This window comes from Corvus moneduloides, chromosome 6 (assembly GCF_009650955.1).
Source record: "Corvus moneduloides isolate bCorMon1 chromosome 6, bCorMon1.pri, whole genome shotgun sequence".
In the NCBI taxonomy this organism is placed as follows: Eukaryota; Metazoa; Chordata; class Aves; order Passeriformes; family Corvidae; genus Corvus; species Corvus moneduloides.
The window spans coordinates 41,575,196-41,599,139 of record NC_045481.1 but is presented as its reverse complement, the minus strand read 5'-3'; the positions used below and the strand labels follow the sequence as shown (position 1 = coordinate 41,599,139).

Genomic DNA, 23,944 nt, shown 5'->3' with positions numbered 1-23,944 from the left:
ACAGAAACAGTTAGTTGCTCAAAAGATTCATATAGAGGAAAACGAGGACAGAGACACAGGGCTGGAACAAAGGCATAATAAAGAAGATCCAGACTGCATTAAAGCAAAGGTGCCCCTGGGGGACCTAGATCTGTATGATGGCACATACATCACCTTAGAGAGCAAAGATATCCGGTAAACAGATGCTTTATGTTCTAAGGTTTTTACTGAATTAAAAAAAATGAACAGTACCTCTAAATACATGTAAAAGATTACTAGCACTGACTTTTTTTAGATGACAGTTGTTTTATTTTGTGTTACTGTGGAATTAAATTGAAACAACACCTGTCACTAGATGTGAATGGGTACAACACACATGCTGTTTCCTCTGAACTGTCTATGCTAGCCCTGACCTGAAACTTTTCCTTTCTGTTCCCAGTTCTGTCACTGTTACTCTGTACTAATATGACCAGATATGTGAATTAAAGTGAAATATATCATGTAGAAGGGGTTGAATTTGCTTGAGTGTGCTTTCAGTGTTTTGAGCTAGATATTTATTTTAGTTGAAACTGTCTCGACATAAATTTGAACGAAATTCCATTGATGACCAATCTGTTGAACTTTCTGGTCATATTTTGTCCCCTGTGTTTAGAAAGTGAAGGATGAGCAGACAGTGTACTTGACATTCAGCTTCATTGGTAATTCATCTTCAGGAATGACTGTTTCGTTTTAGCAATTTTATTTTTTTATCATAATCACATGAGTGCTTGAAGTGGGAAAAGATCAATTTTATCCTCATATACCTTCATTTGGACTTCTCATCACCCATATTTGGGATTGGTTTGTTTGTTTCAGTTGAAGAGTCTGCATGCATTGCCATTTGCCTGGCAGATAGACCATTAATCATAGTAGTGATACACTAGGTTGACACTGATACATTTTGGAAGCTATCGAAATGCTAAAGCAGACAAATTTATTTACTCTGTCCTATAGTCATGACATCCTGATACAACTCAAATCTGGGAAGACAGCAGAAATGGTCTAATGTGCCCAAACAGAGGATTTCTGTAATGATTAAATCAGAGTACTCTTTCTATCAGCTACCACACTGTCTCTTACGAACTTCAGCAGTATTTAAATCTGTAGTCTACTGTTGAGTTTTTGACGGGGTGCCCTTCCTTTTCGGACGAGGGTGAAAGAGCAGAGGAGGCTGCTGTCCTGCTAAGTTCTTTATTTCATGGTCTCTTAGCTTTCTGAAGGCAGAGTTCGAAGGGGTTACATGATAAGGCCAAGGCAGTAAAAGCAGCAGCAGCAGGCAAACAGCAAGTAGTAAACAGCTGCTTCTTCTTCTCTAAACTTACAGAAGTGTGGATTATATTTGTTAATTGACCAAAGAAATTAACACACGATTCTAGTTTTTCTTTTCTTAACCTGTCCTGGTCTAATTCTAACAGTCGTAAGCCTTACACAAGTGTTACATAGGTATTACATAGATTTGTATATAGTTTCTAGCAGCTCTTATTGTTTATGTGAATACTATCTAAAAAATGTGAACAGTATAGTTCCATCTATGTTTTGTCTGAAGTAAAGAAATTCTGTGAAAAGGTAACACTGCTGCAGTAAGAACTGTGTTTAAGATTTTTTTGCTGCAGCTTTTCAACGCTTAAAGCACTTAGTATATATTTCACTAAAAGTTAAAAATCTATATTTTTATTTCAATTTGGTGTGACTTCATGTATCTCAGCTTATCCAAAGGTTTTAATTCAACCCCTGTTCTTTGGCTTCCCTCTGGGCCTGGGTCCAGAGGAGCTTTCACTCCAACAGTCTACTATGTTATGTTATTATGTCCTCAGCCCTGAAGACTATATCGACACAAAGTCCCCAGTGCCTCCAGACCTGCAGCAGCCAGACTGTACGAAAGTTCTAGATCTTCCATACAGTATTCATGCTTTTCAGCACTTACGGGTAAGTGAGCAAATGCAAGTAAGTCTTTTTCCATAATAGGAAGAGGAATAGAAAACTCCTACTGGCAATTCTCACTCAAGGTTGAAAGGTACTGTAATCTTTCAAGAATGTTTCATACTATTTTAAAACTACAGTTGGGCCCTGATTAAATTACATGCGTATACCTTTTCCATCAGGTGTACAGTTGCTCTTTTGTTGTGTTTTTGCCTTATTTTAGAGGGCATTTTTAGAAAAACAGAGTCTTTTGTTTTCATAACACGTTTCATTAGCAAATTGGTAGCTTTCATTGGAACTACTACTAGCTTGTGAATTGTCTCAGTTGAAATTTGGAGAGTGCTGAACAGGGTTGTTAAAATGCATGAAGATTCAGGATCAGAAAATCGTTTGCAGGTTTGTTGGTAGCTCCTAACATACCTGACTGTCTGTTTGGTATCTGAATGCCAGGCCCTAACCCAGAGGAGGAGGTAATTGTTCCCTACTAGTACAAAGTTCAGCTGCTTTAGAAAAGTTACAGTGGAAGAGTGGTAGGAAAATTGGTTTTGTCAACAGCATTATATGAGCAAATATTCTAACGTAGATGCAGCTTAAGTGCTTACATCTTGAAATTTATTTTATTGCAAGTCTTTTCATCAACAAATAAGGATTTTCTTACAGTTAAACACTAAGTGAAGTTTTTTTAGCTCAGTTCCTGGGTCTCGATGTATCTTTGAAAGAAGTATGTTTGTGCTTGGGGAAGGAAGAAAGAGAAGAGGTGTTGGGATGCTTCCATTGTGTGCATGTAACCCGAAAACCACAACTTAAGTGCTTCCATGGTCATTCATGAAATCAGTAGCGGCCAGATACACAGTGCTACTACCAAAGTGAATATTTCCCCTATAGAACTCCCAAGGAGAGGCTGCTTTTGGCTGCTCCTAATGTTTTCCTCTGTGTAATAATATATATTATTATCTGTCAGAGGTGAAATTGTTCTATCAATTCCCAGAGATCTTGAAAGGAAGATGAGATTGTAAAATAGCCAAGCTATACATTTTCCTGGGAGTCATGCTTTTGTTTATATTTCTCTACTTTTAAGTGCTAGCAAATAAACTGTATTCAATTTTTTTTTTAGGGTGTCCAAGAAAGGGTTAATCTTTCTGCACCCCTGTTACCTAAAGAAGATCCAATCTTCACATACTTATCACGGAGGCTGGGAAGAAGTATAGAGGAAATAGGTCACCGTATTTATGATGGGCTCATGAAGGTATGAAACTGTAATCTTGCTGGATGCACAAAAAAGAGTGCTGGAAAGGTCCCACAAGATTAGATACACCTCGTACAAGCAATCAGATGCAGTTTTGCACGTGTATTTTTGGTTTACAATTGAGTTTCAAAAGGCAAACTAAGACCATTTTCTGCGAGGCAAGTAGAGGTAGGAGAAGGCATCAGCAAAGCCAGTAAATAGATACTTGTTTTCATCTTTAAGGACTTACATAGTTACGTTGTCTGGTAAGCCACATTCATTGCTTTGTCAAGGTAATAAGAGATTTTAAACAAAAAATACAGGTACTTTAAGAGCAGAGAAGAATGAATGTCTTCCTGCAAAATCTGGGAACCCTCACTGGACTCCAGCTAAGCTGCTGATGCTTAAACTATTGTTACCTCTCATTTCATCCCATTTTGTATTTTTACCTGCCTGAAATGCAGAAATTCTGTTTCTTTAGTGCATTAGTATGCTAGTTCAGTGTTCCTAACCATTGACAACTGTTGCCAAATGACAGCTTTCTGGTAGAAGAGGATGGCTTAGCGCAGCTGAGTACCAACTTTGGTGCTCAGTCTTTCGTCCTATAGTAATTAAAGCCCTGATTAACCTTTTAGTTCATGTGTTAGTAGTTAGTACAGTTCATGTGTTTCTCTTTACTGCAGAACTCTTCTTCCTGGGTACTCTATAACATGGCTTCTTTTTACTGGCGAATAAAGAATGAGCCATACCAAGTAGTAGAATGTGCTATGCGTGCCCTTCATTTTTCTTCAAGGTAAGAATTGCTAAGAAGGATTTCTTCTCAGATTGCTTTTCTAGTCATCCTAATTAGTAAACAGGTTTTGGTTTCTAAGATGGTATCCTAAGGAATAATCCATGTTACTTGTTCTTGGTCTCTATGTGCTATGCTAGGCGTATAAATAGTTGAGACATTTTTCTAGTGATATATTTTAATGTGTGACTGACAAATTAATGTATCCTTGTGCATGATTCTTACACAATCTGACCTTCCTTTAATGTTAGTTTTTAATTTTTTTCCATTTTATTTTCTTTTATTCTTTTAGGCAAAATAAAGACATTGCACTGGTAAATTTGGCAAATATTTTGCACCGGGCTCACTTCTCTGCAGATGCAGCTATTGTGGTTCATGCAGCTCTGGATTACAGTGACTTCTTTACCAGCTATTACACTTTAGGAAATATATACGCAGTAAATACAATCTTTATTTTCCAAGACTTGAAGAAAATTAAATATTACTTAATCTTTTTGGGTTGGTTTGTAATGCTTTACTCTTACAGTGTGTCTTGTGCTCCACGTGTGTCTCACGTGTAATGCTTAAGATTCTGTCAAGATACTTTTATTGAAAAGTCTGTCTTTTAGCAAAGGAAGCTAAAATAAATTCCAGGAAAATTCTTCTGCAGCCTTTCTTTAATAGATGTAGTGGCCTGAGTGTCAGAAATGGCAGGCTGCTTGTTACCATAAGTTAAAATTTAGGGTAATGATTTCTTTAAAAACTGAGTATTTTTTAATAAATATTACTGCGCAATGGCTAATTCTCTCTCTTGGTCATTCTTCAGATGCTTGGAGAGTACAACCACTCAGTCCTGTGCTATGATCACGCTCTACAGGCCAAACCAGGGTTTGAGCAAGCTGTAAAAAGGAAACATGCTGTCCTATGTCAGCAAAAACTTGAGCAAAAGTTGGAAGCCCAGCATAGGTAACTAAAGTATCCCAGTGGCAATGCATACAATCGAATTTCTGTAGTTCTGTTTAAGCAATTTTTTATATTTCAAGAATTGGTTTTAAATCTCTGTATTTCTCTGATTATGCAATAGAATTAGCATAAGAATGCTCCAAGAAACATTTGAAAATGTGCAACAGTGTAGGAAAAGGTGATATTCTAGAAAGCATTCAAAGTAAGTATTTTCTGTTTAATTTTTAAGATCACTTCAGCGAACATTAAATGAATTAAAGGAATATCAGAAGCAGCATGACCATTACCTTAGGCAACAAGATGTTTTAGACAAGTACAAGCTCATCCAGGAGGAACAAATCTTGAGGAATATCATTCACGAGACACAGATGGCAAAAGAAGCTCAATTAGGTACAGCTTTTTAGTGTTCATGCTCATTAAAGCAATGAAATATTGCACGTATTTAGATAAGTGTCAGCATATAACTTCTTCATATATTAAGATGGCCCTGAGTGGCTCTTGTGTTTTGCTTACTAAAACAAGAGGTTGCAATATGTTCTTGAACAGGGAATTTTTTTTTGAGTCTTTTGCAGTTTCCTCTGGGCTGATGAAGTAAATAAAAAGGGTTGACCAAATTGGGGGCGGAGAAGGTTGACTCTGTGCTGTCTTTGTCTCCTCAGAAACTACACTTCTCTAGTATAAAAAAATACTTTGTGCTTTGCAGGGAACCATCAGATTTGCAGACTGGGCAACCAGCAGCATAGCTTGCACTGTCAGTGGGATCAGCCTGTTCGTTATCACCGCGGAGACATTTTTGAAAATGTGGAATACGTTCAGGTTTGTCTGTGAATTGATACCACTGCACTAAGTTACATCCCATTTGCTTTATTCACAAAATAGTTTCAATTTTTTCAGGGTTGACAAAAGGGCTACATTTTGGGTGTGGTAATTATAGTGAGAAAACTCTTAGTCTCTTTCTTTTCCAGAGTGTAAAGTATTTTAATGCTAGTTCGTTTTGCTATTAATACAAACTGAGACTGACTGTGAACTGTAGAAGTACAGGGGGTTTACTCTAAAAGTCTTTGTTTTACTTAGAAAAGAGAATTACTTGAATTCAAAAACTTCATTTTAGTCCAAAGCTTTGGTTTCCTATGACTGCGCCAAGAAAATCTGATACAAGAGTACTAAGAAGTTTTGGAAACAAGGTGTATACTAATACTGAAAATCCAGAATGACAGCTACCTAAGCAACACCTCTGCTGTGTTAGAACTGCAGGGCAGGATTATGGTTTCAGTTCTTTTGCAATGTTGAGTATGTTCTGAAGTTTCCCCTTAACTAGTTTAAGAAATAGGAATATTTATTTTTAATTTTGCTGTTGTCTTCTTGATTGTTTTTCCTATTAGAGTAATTATGAATTCAGATTATTGAGATAATTCTCAGTGAATCTTAGTAATTCTGACTTGATCTCAAGGTGTGCAATCTAGAGAAGTAGATTTTATTTGTCATCTGTTAGAAATGTTTGCTTGGTACCTTTTAGCATTTTTTTTCTTGATTTGCACTTGTGTTTTCACTGTTGACTTATTTGCAACATGAATATTACTCTTGCATGGTCTGAGTGTATCAAGAGGCTTAAATTCCTGGGCTGTTTTTTTTTTCTGCTACCCACATTTCAGTTCATCAATGAGGCTTAACATAAGAGAGGAGTGGGGGGAAATAACATGGAGAAATTCAACAAGGAATGTACCATCTCATTTATTAAATTTTGTCTTTCTGTTGTTTCTAGTTTGGTGAAGTCTCTTCCACTTCTAGTATGACATCCATAAATTTGGATCTTCATTCAAACCAAAGTGTTCAGAGCCAGTCCTTGCAGTCTTCCCCTGTGGCTCATTCTGTCGTTTCGGTGTGGAGTGTGGAATCCAGCAGAGTGAGTGAAGAGGATGAGCTTTGCCCTTTTAAAGAGGAGGGGTGAAAGTGAATCCTCTCCTTGTTTAGCATTTGGGCTACAGTTGTGATGTGTGGCAGCACTGGAGAATGTAGCATTCTGAATTTCCTCAGCATATAAGCATCTCTCTAGTTTCTCTGTATGGTTTCCCATCCTTTGAAACTACTACAGCACAGAGAGAATTGTTCTGTAAACATCTGCTGCAAGTAAAGCAGCACAGCTGAGTAAAGATAGAAATTTAAACTCTTGATGTTAAAAAAAAGATGGAAAAATAATAGTTTTAAAGATCTCTGGGGTTTTTTTTTTCTACAGACTATCCCTTTAGTATCCTTTTTATTATCTTGTTCATTAGAATATTAAAAATGTTGTGAAAATAATAAAAAATAATTCCTTTCCCCCTTAGGAGAAACAGCATATTCTTTGGCCTCAGCGATCAGAGTGCATGAAATCTTTCCCCAAAATTCCCGACCCAGAAGAACTGCCAACTTATTTCTTGCCTCCAGAAAACAGGGGACTCAGGCAAGTATTGATTTTTAAAAGCTGTATTTGTAAATCTTCTCACTAATGCCCTAATGAGTATTTTCTTTCTGGAGAGGATGGATGCAGTTAGTAGTCAACAGCAGAGAGGTGTTCAAACCTCTTTCTCTGGCTTTTTCACAGAAGGAAGGCATTTTCCTTGATTGTTGTCTTTGCTGTAACTGTAATAGTCAGATCCAATTTCATGGTGATTCTTCCCTGACTGTTAGCACAAGGTGAACACATAAAATGCAGACAGAATGAGGTTTTAAGCACTAGTCTGAATGTCTTGTGGAGTATATTAACAAAAAAAATACCTTGAGAGAGAGAATGAGGTGAGTGTCTATTTAATAACTACAGTTAACTGTTGTACATTACATACATCCTCTTAGCTTTAGTTATGATGACAGAAAATGATGAAGACCAGAAAACACTAAAAAAGGATTAGGAGCAGAAAACTCCAGCTCGTTCTTTTGGGACAGAGATGGAAAATCAGCTTAGTCATGGAAGAGTCAGTAATATTTGTTATTATATAGGATAGAATAAGTGTGTCTGTACTGCAGTAGCTAACTTACATAGGTCAATGCAATGTTATAATACCCTAGTCACTTAAATTATAATAGTGGTAGTAAAAAAGCTGTTTTCTTCTACCTAGTTAGTATAATAGTAGTATTGAGCTTGTGTTAAAGGTTCCCATCCACGAACATCCTGCAGCTTCCTTTGGAAAAAAACAGTGTTCAGCTTAGAATGTTCTTTATACATAATTTGGCTGCCTCTTGAGGTTTTTGAAATCAAGTTTTAGTGTAGAAAACATGAGCTTTTTTTTGTCACATATCTGTTTAGTCCTAAACTTCATAGAATCCTTACGAGCATAATATGAGAACCTTCTGTTTGTTATCTCTACTGCACTGTTCATTCTTCTTGTTGTTCTGTGCTTCAAAATGGAAAATAAAGACCTTATAAACTACTTTTCAAGGAAAGGGTGGTCTTTGAGTTCTTCATGTTTGCAGCTCATGTCTCGTAGCAGTCTGCAGTACGAGGCTTAGCAGATTCTTGTGTTTGTTTATACATGATGACATGCAGCACATGCTGTTAATTTGTCTTGGTTCTCCTTGTTGCTAGAATCCAGCCAATACTGAATATCCCAAGAGAGACTGTTGAGCATGGAGAAGCACAGGCACCAGATTGTTCTTCCATTACTGATGCTCGTAACAATGAATCTCTAAACATACTGGTCAAGGAACTGGACACTAATCTAGATTTGAAATTCAGGATGCCGGACGATCGAGCACGACAAGTAAGAGACGTTTTCTTGTTGGTTCTCTTCTGGTTTAAAATCCTCCTCTTTACTGCCTTAAAAATGTTACTCAGATCATGAAAGATTCTGATATTTAAAGGTAATCAGTACATCCAAAGAATGTGGGCAAGTTCTTTCTAATAGGAGTGGAAAAAGGGTCAACTTGTCGGACTTCTTTCAGATGCTGACCAAAAGCACACAAAATGGGAAATTTAATTTACTCTTTGAAATCACATCTTTCTTTTAAATCTAACAGTCACTTGATATGATTCATCTTCTTGGGGTTTCCCAGAACTACTGCATTCTACCAAGCTGGTAACTTCAGGCTGCTATGAGTCCTTCATACTGCATTCTGGAGACTGGTTGCTTTAAGTGTTATGTGTTCACATCCTGGTTTTAGTACAGTATCTTTTCTTCCCTTTGCTAAAGAGAAGATTTAAGGAAGCAAGTGTTGAATGGCCCATGTAGATCTTGACTAAAATTTATTCTGTTGTTTGGGGAGGAAAAAAATATCTTTGTGTTCCAGGTTTTGCATTCTCGTGTCAACAATGAAACTGTTACGCTGACGAAGATAGGCATGTTTCTAGATCATGCCATGAAAAAGGTATGTCAGTCTGCCACATGAGATGAATTCAGAATTCTTACTTGAGATTTGCTTTTATACTTCTAAAGTAGTCAGTGACATACTAGAAATGAGTTTATTCACTACCTGTTACTGAGATGAAACTGACTTAAAAATCCAGGTTTACAAGTAAAGCAGAAATACATAGAGAAGTATCTAATTTTGCTTAATGTGGACCAAGCAGCCCTGTAGTTGCTTGTTCTTTTTGGAAGGACACGGAGCAGGAATGTATTAGCTAATTCTGGCAGCCATTTGCTTAACTGGGAGAAGTAGCTTGGAACTACTCCTCCGTCTGCCACCCCTTCCTGCATGCCTGCATTTTGCTCTTCCTCCTCCTTCCCACTACCCTGCTTTTCCCTCCACTCTTCCTCCAAGGAAACCAACCCTCTGTCAATCTCCTGTCAGGATAATTAGCACTCCAGGGCAAAGAATGTACCTCTGTATAAAACCCTCTGGAATGCCACCTCCATCTTGCGTGGGGCCTTTGAGAGTCAAATGACAGGAAGCATTGAGAGAGACGTTGACTCTTTCTGACATGTCAAGCTGATATTTCTCAATTTAACTTTCTTGTAGAAGTTGTGTCAAGGTATTATATGTAGATACTTTTTTAGTCTAAAATCAGTACCATTTACTATGTGCATCTGTCTTAACCAGAAGAAAAATTAGCAGTAGGAGTTGATTCCTATTATTATGTTGTTCAGAGCATGTCTGATGTCTTACTGTGCAGTGCATGAGTATTTTGGTTTTAACTGTAGTACTCTGTTGCTGTCATGCTAAAAGCCTGAACTTCTCTGTCTGCTGATGTAACAACAGTGTTGTGTCTTACCTGTTCTGCTAATGATAAACTACTTAGAGCAGGAATGTCACAGTTAGTATCTTTGTATTGGGAAAGACAAAATGCTAATAACTTGCTGAGGATTTAGGGAGGTCATTGAGACCTGTGTTTGGAGAGTAATTCAGTGAGGAGTTTGGAATGAAGAACATGGAAGTAATGTTCTGTATGTGTTGCTAAACAGGGGTCGTTAATACTCTTGAAATCACAGATTATGTAAGGTACTCCAAACAAAGAATATTATATTATGTTGATATCTTCCAGTTTATCTAGAGCCATAGTTAGAACCCTTCTGTGTGAAGGGTTTTTTAAAACCTGAAACAAAAAAATCATCTTACTGACTAACTCAACACAGTATTACTGTTTTGCTTCCTTAATCCTAGCTGCATGTTTCCTACTCAGGCGTGCATTTGGGCTTCAGACATGTAGGTAGGACTGGATATCCATTTCAGGTGTTGCTTTTTTACTGTAAATGTTTTGTAGAATTCAGTAACACAGAATGATGAAAATACTTAAAACTAGAACATGTTTCTAAATAATTTCAAAGTGCATCTGAAAGTGGATGTTTTGCCTACCTCTGTCAACCTGTCAGTATTTTTATATTTTGCTATTTCTCCTCTAGGGTGAGTGCTTGTTTTTGCTGTTACAGGTTAAAGAGGAGGAAGGAACATTCAAGGTGTATTTGACACTTCCTCCATTCTTTCACCTGCCCTCACTTACTGCTTACTGTTTTACAGTCTTTAAATGGTATCTAATGCCTGCCAGTTGTCAACTTTCATAAGACAAATAGGTAACTAAATCTAAGAAAAAACAACTCTGAAACCCTAAATTGACAGGGAAAGGTAATGTTGGACACAGGACCTGGAAGCACATCTAACTATAATTTAATAGCTGCCTGACTTTCAAATTCTAGCATTTTACATGGATATGTGTTTGTATAATTTTAAGACTCTGAAGTGGCTTACAAGCATTGCTTCCTGTAGTGAACTAACCATTATCGCTTGTATATTTTAAGGAATTTTGTGGTTGTGATACAAAGTATTCATGTGATTAGTGTGTGAGCAACAGCTGCTACTAAATTACAGTTCAGCCTGTAAATCGGGTCCATTTGAGTAGAATGGAGCAGACTGAGTAATCTGCTAATAGTCACAGCGAAATCTAATTTGTATCTAGTTAACAAAGTAGTATGCAAGACTGAGTTCTGTTTGCTTCTTATTGAAAAGCAGGCATTTCTGTCTTCCTGAGACACCTCTTTGTAGGTGTTTTTATCCTTTTCCCTGACTCTCCTATAGCCAGAAGATCCTCTATGGCTTGTGCTTAATGAAGCTGGATTGTACTGGCGTGCAGTTGGAAATAGCACCTTTGCTATCACCTGTTTGCAAAAAGCATATAATTTGGCTCCACATGAGTATCAGGACATCCCTCTGGTCAATCTTGCTAACCTCTTGTTTCATTATGGTCTTCATTCGGATGCCAGCAGGCTCCTGCTGAAGGCTTTGGCCATCAATGCCTCTGAGGTAAGATGATGAGGTTTGTGTTTGCTCAGCAGTGAATGTTTTCCCTCATTATTTTCTAAATACATGTTACTTGTGCTTACTCTGCATGCAGTTCATCTTCCAGCTTGTGATTTGCAGTGGATGTTAATTTTCATATGAACTCTTGACTGCATTGGGGGTGATGCTGATTGTTGAGAGTATAAACATCTTGACAGACTTTTAGTCTCCCCAAACCTGTATTATTAGCAATGCCTCCAAGGAATTTAATCCTGGTGTTTGGCAACATTTTAACCTAAAACAGAGCTCTGTCAAGCTGTCAGCCTTGTATCTTGATTCTTAAAAACCCTTAAAGTAGCATATATATCACCAAGATTTTTGACTGTATAGACATCTTTCTGTGACGCTTGACTTTTTATCTGTAGTGTTTTATTTGTCCCTAGGTTTTATCTCTATACATAGAGGAAAACATCTTCTAGTTGTTTGGTGGCTTTACTTCCATCCATAGATTCAAACCAGGTTTTGTATTTCTGAACAGCAACATTATAAACATGCTGTAGGTTGTCACCTATGTCAGATAGACAGTTTCTGTATAAACTGTTTGAACTACTGGACTGGCCAGAACAGTTGTGAAGAGGAAGGGGGGAGGAATAGCATAGCAGGGAACACCTTTTCTCTAGCAGGTAATTTTGGTCGTACATTTGACATGCTTCAGTAAGAAGTTCAAGTGACTTTCCTGTGCTTCTGCCTCTCTAGTTAGATTAACAGAGTTTAAACCTACCAGGGCACCAGTCACCTAGCACATAAGAAAGCTAAAAACAGAATAAGCATGTTCAGTGTAGCATTCAGAAACAAATTTTCAAGCGTTGGAAAGGAATGTGGTCCATTTGGGTGGCAGGTAAGAGTGCAAAAAGCAACTACAGAAAGAACTATGCTTGAGTGATATGCCTTAATAAGAGCACTTGAAAACACAGCCTTGGAGGGGAGGAACCTAGGAGTCCTTAGGACCATGCTGTGTGAGTAGGGCTTTTCTTCAAAAATATTAGCAAATCCTGCCTCGTTATAGTAATGCTTGCTCCTGTTTCTTTCAGGTGTACTCAGTCCTGTAATACCTATTGTACCAGAAAAACTAGCAGGAGACATTGTACTCGCATGGTGTTTCCTGGAGTATAATGGAAAGTAAATACAAATTAAAATTATTTACAGCTACTGGGAGAAAAAGATGTGCTCTATCAGCAAAAGCTGTTAAAAAGAAAAAAAATCCTGTTGCTCAGCTTGCACCATTTTCTGAATGCTGTTTAGTAATACAAGCTGAGTTGGAAAAATCTTCAGCTACTGATTAGTCTTCACATTTTTAGATAATCAATGTAAAAAACTGTTTCAGTGGGAAAAACGACTGCTAAAATTACAATGCTGTAGTCATTATTCTAGCACTGTACTGTTAATTGCAGCAAATTACTTTGTCCAAGTGAAAGACTTTTCAGTCAACCAACAAATGTAATGCTTTACTATGTGTCTGTACTAAAGTGTTGAGTTCTACCCAGTGAAAAAGGTGTTTATAATCTTTACTTTTCAAAAAAAATACATATTTTAGGGATACTAGCCAAAAGCAGTAGACAAAAATATTGTTTTACAAAGGCTTTAAAGGCATAAATGTGTGCCCCTAAGCTAGTGTGACACTGGTGTCTTCAGTAACCTAGTTTTGCTAAGGCAAATTTGAAGACTTTTGGCAAATGCATGCATCTGTCCTGCTAGAACACTAGTACTATTTTTACTTTTTTGCAGACTTTTAATGATTCTAAATTGTCTTCAAGCATTTCAGTTTAGTTCTTTGGTGTTCTCTGAAGTAAGCATTATGTTTCTGATGGTTATAAGTAAGTTTTTAATGCTTCGTTTCAGTCAATGTGTATTTAACAGCTGGTTTTTTATTGTAGAAAGATGGAATTCCTAAACCCTATGGCAAAACAGCTTTCATTTAGCATCAATGCATCAAGCTGTTAGTTCTCCATTGTAAGACTAGGCAGTGCCTGTTTAAGAAGTTTTCTAAATTCTTTCCCACCAAATTTGGGAGGGTGTGACTTGACAAGGGTTTTTCCTAGTTGGCTTTAATCTTAAACAGTGAGCATACTTACGCTGCAGTGTGTCACTTTTGTCTTTGCAGCCCCTGTCATTTTTGAGCCTAGGAAATGCCTACCTGGCTCAGAACAACATCAGTGGAGCGCTGCAGGCCTTCAGACAAGCACTGGATTTGACAACCAAGTGCTTGGAGTGTGAAAGCAGCCTGAAGATGATCCGCTGTTTGCAGTTTTATCCTTTTCTGTACAACATCACCTCTTCTGTGTGCAGTGGTAAGCAACTGCTGAAAGATGGACCACAAGTCAAATAATGTCTGTTTGCCTTGGGTGTTGCATCTTTTCTTTTTCCAAGTTTCCACCCTTTTGCTTTACAGTGCTTTCCACCTTTAAGGACCAAGGTTGAGACGCTGCTGTTAATGGAAAAGTTACAGTCCATTAAATAATTGCTCGAGGATGACTTCTTAAATATCTAGAGGGCTTCCACTAAGTGCAAATTACTTCCTGACTGTCAGTAATACCTTAACAGCAACACCAATACCTCTTACTCATAAACAAGGCATGCTGGATTCAGTTTTTATGGAAGTGCACATCTACTGCTAGGCTGCTCAGCAGCCCCTTTGTACATCCCTTCAGATCTTACAGTCAGATGGATTTGTTTTCTTAAAGCTGAACAATTTGATGAAGAGCAGTTTAGTTTTAATTCATATCCTTTCAGTGTGTTCAGTACTTTGGTCATCATTTTCTAGAGTTCAGTCTTTAAGGAATAGACTGTCTTGTGTCAGCATTATATTATTTATGTGGGACCTGTGATCACTGCTCTTAACACTCAAAAAATCTGTAAGAATGACCTCGAATCCAATCTCTCCTCAAAAAATATTTTAAAATATTTTTAATAGAATGATTTCTTGTCATAAATGGCTACTTATATTTAAAAAAAAATAATAGCTTTTGGAGATGGAATACTTTTGGAGATTTTATTCAATCCCACTGAATATTTTCAGTACTTTGTCTGTACTTGAATGTGGCTAATATGATACTTAAGAGCAGTCTTGAAGACAATTTATTAATATATTTTCTAATAGCTTCTCTCTCAAATTGTTACTAAGGTATCTTTCCACCTAATATTTTCTTTACTTTTGAGTGTAAACCTCACCAGAGAAATGCTTGTGATTTTTAGCATTGCTAGGACTTCCTCTGAGGGTTTGGGGTTTCTTTAAATTCCCTCTCCACTGAAAAGACATGGAGAAACCTCCTCTGATTTAGCATCTAGAACTGTGCTGTCTAAACATAGATGAGAGGCCATCCTATCTCCTGGTACAACATGGATGATGCCATAGTAGGTGAAATTCCAGGACTATTCCATTAGAATAATACTACTTTCTATGGCCCTGTACATTTTGCTCTGATTGAGAGCCCATCAGCTGTGCAGAGAAATAAATGAGTGCTGTTTGGCTAAGTGGGCTGTAGGGAGTGGTGCCACAGCCCAGCTGATGGGTGTCTTGCTGATGTCCATAATGTCAACTGCTATGCTGGTACCTCCCAATGAATCTCTTAACTTCAGATTGCCCTTCTTAGAAAAATCCTACTAGATACTGTAAGCAGTAATGGAACTTGCACATTTCATCACAAGAGACACTTACACTGTTCTAGAAAAATCAGTGTTTGTTTACTTTTAATTAAGATCTTTAAAAAGTCTGTAACTCACAAGGTTAAAGTTATTCCAGTCAAACCTTAGTCGTAGCTGCCTCATTTTGAAGTTAAGTAGAAAGCAATTTAAAAGTACATTCACAGAACAGAAATGGTAACAAGCAATGGTTGTATCTGAACTCCAAAGTTATCTTTGACATCTTTTGTTTTATACGCTTTTCTTCCTTAAACTTGTCATAATGTGGTTTGGTTGATTCTTGGCTTCTTTCTGCTTTGGTTCCTGAGGCAGGATGTTCGTTTAGACGTCAGCTGTTACAGCATCTGCTGTTTAGGAAGTTTGTATTTCTTGAATGTGTGGGAAAACCCATATCAAAAGTGCTTATGAGAAAAGTTTTATCTTTCCTTTTTTTTCCAGCTTGGCCACAGGTTAGCAAAGTGAGCATGAATATGTTCATCTGGTACACTGGGGTTGGGTTTTGTTCATTAAGGAATCTGTGAAGCTGCTAAATAAAGAGGGAGCTGAATATGCCTTAGTTTGTTAATGTGCTCATTGAATTTCAGTATTCCATTATTTAAGTATTTTACTCTGTATTTATATTTTTTACCTTTTACTGGGACTCTTCTTGTCTTAATGTTTATTTTTCATTTTTATTTATAATACCTTCTAGTTCATCTTTTGTTTTAGTGCAAGAAATCTGAAAATATGAACCTGACAAATACTGTAAATATTCTTTGTACATTCTTGTGCAGAGTGTAAAATAAACGAACTGGTTAATTCAGCCTTGATGATGATTTGCGGTTTAAGTCAAAACTCAGAATTGAAAAACAGAAAGGTAGCTTTACCTATATTATTTGCATAAGGTTTGGGGAAATACTTTTTTTCCCCCCACTATAAACTTCAACTGACTCAAGAGGAACCTTGACAGACTATGTGAAGGTGAGGTGAAGTCTCCAAAACCAGAATGATTTCAAGAATGTGTACTCAGAAATAACGTTTCACACTTAAAAGTATCCTGAAATTTTGGGAATCTTCTGTTGACCCTTCAGTCCAAGGAAAACAGTTGAAAAGAGATTGTTATTATTCACTTGATGGCATGTCATAAAGTATTTGTATCCTTTGAGATCGATACCTTATGCTGAAAAATTTACCAAGAGCTTGGAATGTCAGATGTTTCTCTGGTTTAATATCTTGTTTTGATGAGCATTCCTTCAGTATTTCTGAAAGTAACAGCAGTAGGCTTCCTGTGCTTTGGGTTGTAGGCCCATGTGATAGCTGTGTTTTTGCTTCGCCTGTCAAAAGCCTCTGTTCATGAAAACTGAACTAAGTAGCGAGACATGGAATTCCTTGCTCTGCTGCCGTGAGCCATTGGCAGAATCCAGCAAATGGTCAGTGGGAATTATATGCTAGCATGAGATGGAATATGGGATCAAAAATCTGAATTCATGGCCTGATTTTTGATTACAGTATGTGCTTGGTGTTTATTTCAAATAAGTGAAATAGGCATTTTCTCAAGCATGTTGGGGTGTTTGCTGTTAGCACAGGACTTGGGAAGTATGACACACTAATGCTGACTTGTTGGATGCTTGCTTACGTGCTCCTGTCTGTACTGCTGCCTGGTACTGTTTTTTAGTAACTTACTTCTGGTATAGATAATTTATGTTTTAAACCTAAGTCACTTCATGCACATGAGAATGAGAATTAAAAATCTTAGACCAATGCTTTCCTATTTAACTTTTGCCTCCTGTATTCAAATTTATCTAAAAGTTTGTTTTCATTGTAAAAGAATTTCTAAATCTGCAGATGTTATTGGTGGGGTTTTTTTCATATGGAGGATGTATGTGAAGTGTCCAAAGATACTCCAACCCTATCACCTGTGGGCAAGTATTTTAGACAGCTGCAGGAGTTCAGTCAGTTGCATCTGATACAGATGCTCTACAGCAAGAGTCCGCATAGTGCCTGATTCTCAAATACCTGACAGAACAGTTGGAAGACTTCATTCTTCCAGTGTTATCCTGTGGTGATCCTTCCAGAGGTGACTTGGCAGTGTTGAGGGTGTTGCTACATCATCTGTTAGGTTACTGGTGAGTCAGTTCCTGAAGCAGGTTAAGAAACTTTGTGTTGCTCAACAGATAACTTCAGCAGCCATGTCTGACACACAAATAACAGGACCAAGAGACATGTGTTAACAAGTGTAAAAAGCTTAATGTGAAAAACAGGGCCAGCTCTCAGAGGTCCAGAAATTAAGTAGTCGGGCTGCTTATTAAGCTAGTAGAGAAAGCCAGCATCATTTTTATCTGATACTGAATGGTACATTGCTGAGATTTGTCTTGCACACTTTATGGCTTAAAATATTGCAAGTAGCTTTTATCAGGTATTAAGGTCTGTAGAGGACTGTCCAACTATGGGATTGTTCCTGTGGCACTTCCCTGGCTGATGTAAACATTCAGATGTTGCCAAGTCTTATTAAAAAGGTTACAGAATATGAGAACCATATTTTTAGTGTCATGGTCAGCTGGCCACTGAAACATTCTGATTTGTTAATTGGTGTTGGATAAGACTTTACCTTCTATGTGTAAACAGAATTGTGTTGCCTGGGCAAACAGAAGTCATTTGTGCTCATAATATTTTTATCTGACTAAGCATCTACCTCTGACTCACTGCTCCATTTTGTTATGAGCTCATGCACTTCACATTCTTTTAGACAAGACCAAAATTCAAAATCTTATTAATAGACTGTTGCTATTCAAAACATGAAGCATGACTTGTTTCAAGCTTCGAGTCTCACTGTCTTTCATCCTTGGCAGGATAGTGCTTTTACAAAAGGCTTCGTGTTGCTCTGTGTAAAGTCAAGGGAGTGTGAGTTCATTAGGAATGTACGTGCATACCATCGGGAAACCTGAATCCTTGTAGGTAGAGGGAGTGTTTGTGGAAGCAGTTCATCCTTCTTCCTCAGTGCGAGTTCTGTAATATGGATCCGCTTTAGCCGTGGATTTAGTGCCCTCTTGTGGTACCAATACTCTGTGCCACATGAAATCAAAACTCCTGGTTTGTTCTATTTCCCCTTAAAATAAAACACGGGAAAGGTGTTTCATCTTATATGTGTATGGATTTTCCTTTATCCCCCAGCACTTAGGTTCTTACAAGTTAAAGTAAGTTAAAGTTAATAAGCTTAGACCTTTAAGCAAATTGACCTAAAGGGGAGAGGTTGACCTGAAAGGAGAATCTCTTCTTGAAACTGTAATAGTAAGCTTATGACAGATTAAATAACTTCCTTAAGTCAACATCCCAGTTTAAGCCTCTGACTCTAGTTTGACAGCTGCAATCACCTCAAGTTCCTATAGTGATTTGAGGTGCACAAACATTAAGTAAAAGCGTCACATAATTTTCTTTCCAATAGTGTGTTAAGATACAGGGATGTGAAATACTTTGCATTTTTAAATGCACCTTTCACTTAACTCAGTTACTCCCTACCAGTTATGACTGACTTGAAAGTCCCAGCAACAGGTTGCCAAGTTTTGGTTCCATTTCCTACAGCATGAGGTCCTTTTAGACATTTTTATCATAATAGTAGTTTCCTCCTTCTCAAGTTGCTGTATCTTGTTTGTCCAAGGAATGCTTATCACTTACAGTGTTAATGGTGTTACATTAACATTAATGGCGTAAACATCCCCTAAGATGTTTACTCTTGGAACAAAGGATATGGAGCTTAGTTCAAAATTTAATTGTGTTTTAGTTGAAGCAGAAGGCCAGAATCCGTACCACTTTTATGGGATTCTGAACTGAGCACTTCTGTATGATGGAAGTTCAGCTTTTTCTCATCTTGATTTGCATATTAGAGCGCAGAATTCATGAGTGCTCTTGAAGCTTATTGAGAATACCACATATATTAGTACTCTTATTTATCTGACAGTTTGTGACAAAGGGTGGGATCTGTGGCCATTTGTTTCTCTGTTGCTTTTACTGTCTCTCTTGCCTTATGGTAGTGTTCATTTGTATGAACAGAAGAGTCAACACCAGTACGGTTTTTAAACAAGCAGAATTCTATGAAGCATGTGAACAGCTTGTCCGAGCTCTCAGAAACACATCGTGGCAATAATTTACCTTGGTCATTTAGCAGTAGCATAGAGAAAGTGGGTTCTGTGTGAAATAGTGGCAGTTCTAAAATCATTGTTATCCTTCGAAGTTAAATACTCAATTGCATGTTGCTGCCCTGTACATGCACAGGAGTGCACCCGTGTGCCTGTTGTTCACCTTGCCAGTTCCACCTGGAATCTGAAAATCAAGCTGGATTCTTTCTCCCTCTGGCAGCCAAGCATCTCTAGCAGTGAAGATCATACAGTGACAGTCCTGCAAGATCTGGTGGGTGCCGTGCAAGTGGACTCTAGGTCACCATATTTGGGCTCTGTGGTGCTAAAGGAGTAAGAGGAGTTTAAATTGTACTTTTGTAGAGTGAAAACATCTTGCAGAATGCAGGCAGGTGGGAGCTGCGGAGAATAAGGACTGCTTTTTGTCCTGGTAGAAGCCAACATCCCTTGGGAGTGGGGGTGGCAGGAAATGTCCAATGTGCTTCTGAGTGGAAGATCTTGGAGAAATCCGTGTGAGAATGTGCTCTGTGAGAATAATGTGACCCAATTATTTTGGGTTTGTGCTACTGTTTCTGCACCGCTAGCCCAGTAAGGGAAGAAGCAGTTCCCACAGTCCACTTTTGTTGCAGTAATCTTAGAATATTAGTGATGTGATCTTGAAGATAGTTGGCCAGATGCAGGCTTCTTGATACTTTTCAGTCCTTGGAGCCTGATTTATAAATCATACCTTTCCCTGGAAAGTCTTCATCTAGTGTGCCTTGAGTGGCTGAAGGAAGTTGAAAGTGAATGACCTTGCCCTAATACCCCTGTGTCAAGCTCACTTTGAAACCTGTCTTTACTTTCCATGTATTTTTCTTGTCAAAACTATGTAAAAGATGTATAGATTGAGATTCTTAAATTGAAAAATGAAAGAATGTGGTGCTACATTAAACGTGGCATTTGTAGCTACACCAGTATCCAAAGGCTGCGCACCCACTGCTCGTGCACATTGCTTCCAAGCAGCTGCTTGCTGGAAAGCCATTAAGAATTTAAAGGTTTCTGTAAACAATGCGTGCTTCCTTAAGTATATCTCTAATGCTCAAATGTCATTCTCTTTTGCATGTGTTAAATATGCTAATGGGTGAGTTTGTTCTGCAGCTTCTTGCACCATGCAAAGTATGTCTTGCTATCTTACATACATGGCCTGCTTATTTCCTGCATGGCAGTGTACTGACAGCTTCTCCCAGCAGTCATGAGTCTCACTTTGCATCATGCTCTGTTAAGAATGTTACCTGCAATGTTTAGTGTTCGGATCCATTCTGTCTCTTCCCAAGATCAAAAGGCCATCGGCTAGCAGAGGGGGGAGAGGAGAAAATCATGGCCTCAGCTGCAGGAGTAACTGAAGAAATGAGAATTGCACTATGGAAGGGAATTTAGAACTGTAGGGGAATTCAATGAGAGTTCACTGATGCAAAACCATTCAATATGAAGAAATAGCAGTACAGTATTAAACTAAATAGAATGTGACATTTCCCATTTTTATCTGCCTTTACAGTGCAAAAGATTATTCTTCATACATTACTGGGATCCTTCCTTTACCTGAGCAATAGCTGCATGTTCATGTAGGAGGAGGAGAAATGTCAGGCATTGCTGGAAGGGAAAAGATTCTCTTTCCAACTAAATTTTTCAAAACTTGATAACTTCAGTTATCAGATGTATTAACATTTTTCTGCAATGTGTGTGGTGCTTTTTTGTGACAAGAATGTTGAGAAAATGAGAAGTTTATGACTGCCTGTGTCTTCCTCTCTGTTTGAGAGGCTGTCTTTGCCAGTGGCAGTTACTTACATATATCTGCTAAAATTTCTTACTGAATCTTAATTGGGTGCACCTCCTAGAGCTGGACCTATTTTAAAAGTTCCAACAACTGCGTATGTTCATCAGCCTTCTTAGGAAGAAGAGTAATTCCCCAGCTACATCTGCAGGAGAGGTAGTTTTACAAACATATTTATAGTTGAGCTGTACACACTGAATTAATGACTTGGTTAAAGCATGTTTGGAGGAGAAAAGAACATATGGTCCCCACATATGGGAAAAGTGACAATATGTAGTTTAGTGTCATTAGCAGCTGGCCAAGACCTTGAAGGCTGTATTCACTTGGCTTAAATCTGAGAACTTGTAAAGTGATGATGTGTAGCCTCAGCCTGTAATGAGTCATGTGGAGGTTGTCTCAAAGCAGCGTGCAATGCCATGTGCTCAGATTGAAATGAGCACTGCATGCTGAGCCATGGAGTGCCAGGCACTTAACTACCCCTGATCTGTCTGCTTTATTGATTTGTTTTTTCCTTTTAAGGTTGGTTGCCTGGTTCATGTGAGTTTGTGTTGTGCTCTGACTGTCTTCAAAGCTTTAAATCTATCATCTGTTCTGGCTACTAGAGACTGAAACTAGGACAGTTCAGCATTTCCCTAGAGGAAGAGATTGAAGCTTCTTGAATGTAGCCATTTTGGGGAGAAGGGACATTCTTCCAAAAATTTCTAGTCTTTCTGCAGTAGCTATTCTATGACTTCGTACTGTTCTGGCAGTGTGAAGAGAGTGTTTTCTTGTTGAATTCTAATCTAGGGTGGTTGGCAGTATTCTTGTCAAACAACCTTCTGCAGATATTCCTTACTGAAGAAAAGACTAATCTGCTTCTTGATCATCATTCCGTCAACACCAGGATTTTTTTTTTTTAAATCCTATTTACAGCAGCAGTTCTGCTTTTTAATGGATTTGTGTAGGATGTGCCCTGTCAGGCAAACTGCCATGCACTTAAAAGCTCTCTTAGGTTAGTAAGGGACAGGCTTACCTGACCAGTTAACACACTGGTTTGCTGTTTGAGCTTGTCAGTACCTCTGCTTTGATGTCCAGTTAGGAGGAGCAGTTGCATGGATATCTATTCCAAACAAATCTCTAAATTGTCGTGGATCGAGTCTGACTCATAATCTGCTCTTGCTGAGCAGTATAACCTAGTGAAGAGATATGCAGATAAACGTAAATACAGCTTATCAAAACATTTTCTCAAAATAAAAAACATGGAATCATGTGCCTGTGGTATATTGTTTAAATTCCAGTATATGGTGCAAACTTTACAGACAGAGTGGTAATCAAAAGACATACATAAGGCCTTTCCTTGGCTTTGGAGTTTCAACCCCTTGCGTTCAGAGAAGTGGGAAGCTAACAGTAACCCACAGTGGAGTAGTTGACTCCTGTAGAGTTTAACTATATGATGCCATTTCTCAGTAGTAGGTTACTGTTTTACTTAAAATCCTTTTTAGACTTGAGTTCGTAGATACTTAGGATCTGTTGGAATCTACAAAATATGTGATGTTTAGCATAATAGGTTGGTGGAAAAGAGAAAAGATTAGAAAGAGGAAAAAAAAATGCAGGCCACTGTAGGCTTTGCTTATGCTAATGATACTTAAACTAAGAATTTTCTTTGGCTTAATTATAAACAGATTTCACAATTGTGTTGTGTACAGGAATCTAAATATTAGTTATTTAATATTCACAGCATGCCTTATATTGTGATCTACTGTGGGTGAGTGTTTATTGTTAAGAAATTCATAAGTAGCTATTTTCTTATCTACAGTAAAAAAATATGGCCCAAGGAGCAGTCACTGAGGACAAGCCTTTGTCTTCAGAACTTTTTATGTGCTTATTTCTCTTGCTTTTTTTCCTCTCTTTCCCCAAAACAAACAAGAAGAAAAAAATCATTACTCTTGAGACACAGACTGAAATTCAGACTGGAGGGCTACTTACCTTTCTGCTCCATATATAGAAAGAGGGTTCTATGAAAGAGACATTTTCTAGTCTTCTTTTATTCACTGACAGGATTATTGGGGGGTTACATTTAGATGTTTCTATGTTTTAGGCTCTATTCCTGGCATCATAGAGTAAGTTTCTGCTTCTAGATGTGCATTGTGAAAAAAGCTCTTATTTTAGTGGGTGGAGAGGAAGGAGGAGAGTGAAGGCTTTAGGTGGTCAATCTCTTCAGTTTTCAGCTCCCTGTTGCTGGGAGGAAGGTTGACATTTTCTACGCTGTTAAAGAGTAGCCTGCTGAATTCTTCCGAATGTTTTGCACACATGTCCCTTATTAAACTGCATTATTGTTGTATTTTAAATAGGTTTCTCTTCCCCTTTAATTTTTTTCCCATGTTTTATTTGTCACTTCTTTATATTTCATAAGGAGAATTTTTGTATCTGTTCTTCAGGGAGTGGTCTATTACGCGGTGGTGAAGTTTTTCTCTCAATATGATCAAGAAATCTGGTTATGTATTGTTGGCATTTGTATGTTTTGAAAGGTTTAGTCAGAACTGCTGTGATGAGACAAATAGATAACCTTTAAATCTATAGCTAAGGCAATTTAGAGGCATCTTTTTGGCTACAAATCAGATTTTAAAACTTCCTATGAGTAAGAACAGTTTTACCATATAAACCTCTTAACTGGAAAACTGTTGTTGGAATAAATAATAAAAGAGAAAGAACTTTTGTATGCTTCATTTTGTCTGCTTCAGCCTAAATTTTGATGGCGTAAATTGTCATTC

The 23,944-nt window shown here is 37.8% G+C and overlaps 1 protein-coding gene across 1 annotated transcript in view; it reads left to right on the top strand.

The window, feature by feature from the left end:
- TTC17 (tetratricopeptide repeat domain 17) overlaps positions 1–23,944 on the top strand; it is a 56,565-nt gene that overhangs the window by 14,658 nt on the left and 17,963 nt on the right. The window contains exons 3-16 of the mRNA XM_032111729.1: positions 5–174; positions 1,833–1,944; positions 3,053–3,184; positions 3,847–3,956; positions 4,246–4,390; positions 4,759–4,898; positions 5,125–5,285; positions 5,599–5,711; positions 6,658–6,798; positions 7,220–7,335; positions 8,455–8,629; positions 9,156–9,233; positions 11,376–11,600; positions 13,738–13,924. Coding sequence (XP_031967620.1) covers positions 5–174; positions 1,833–1,944; positions 3,053–3,184; positions 3,847–3,956; positions 4,246–4,390; positions 4,759–4,898; positions 5,125–5,285; positions 5,599–5,711; positions 6,658–6,798; positions 7,220–7,335; positions 8,455–8,629; positions 9,156–9,233; positions 11,376–11,600; positions 13,738–13,924 — 2,005 coding nt within the window. The remainder of the gene's footprint in view (positions 1–4; positions 175–1,832; positions 1,945–3,052; positions 3,185–3,846; positions 3,957–4,245; positions 4,391–4,758; positions 4,899–5,124; positions 5,286–5,598; positions 5,712–6,657; positions 6,799–7,219; positions 7,336–8,454; positions 8,630–9,155; positions 9,234–11,375; positions 11,601–13,737; positions 13,925–23,944) is intronic.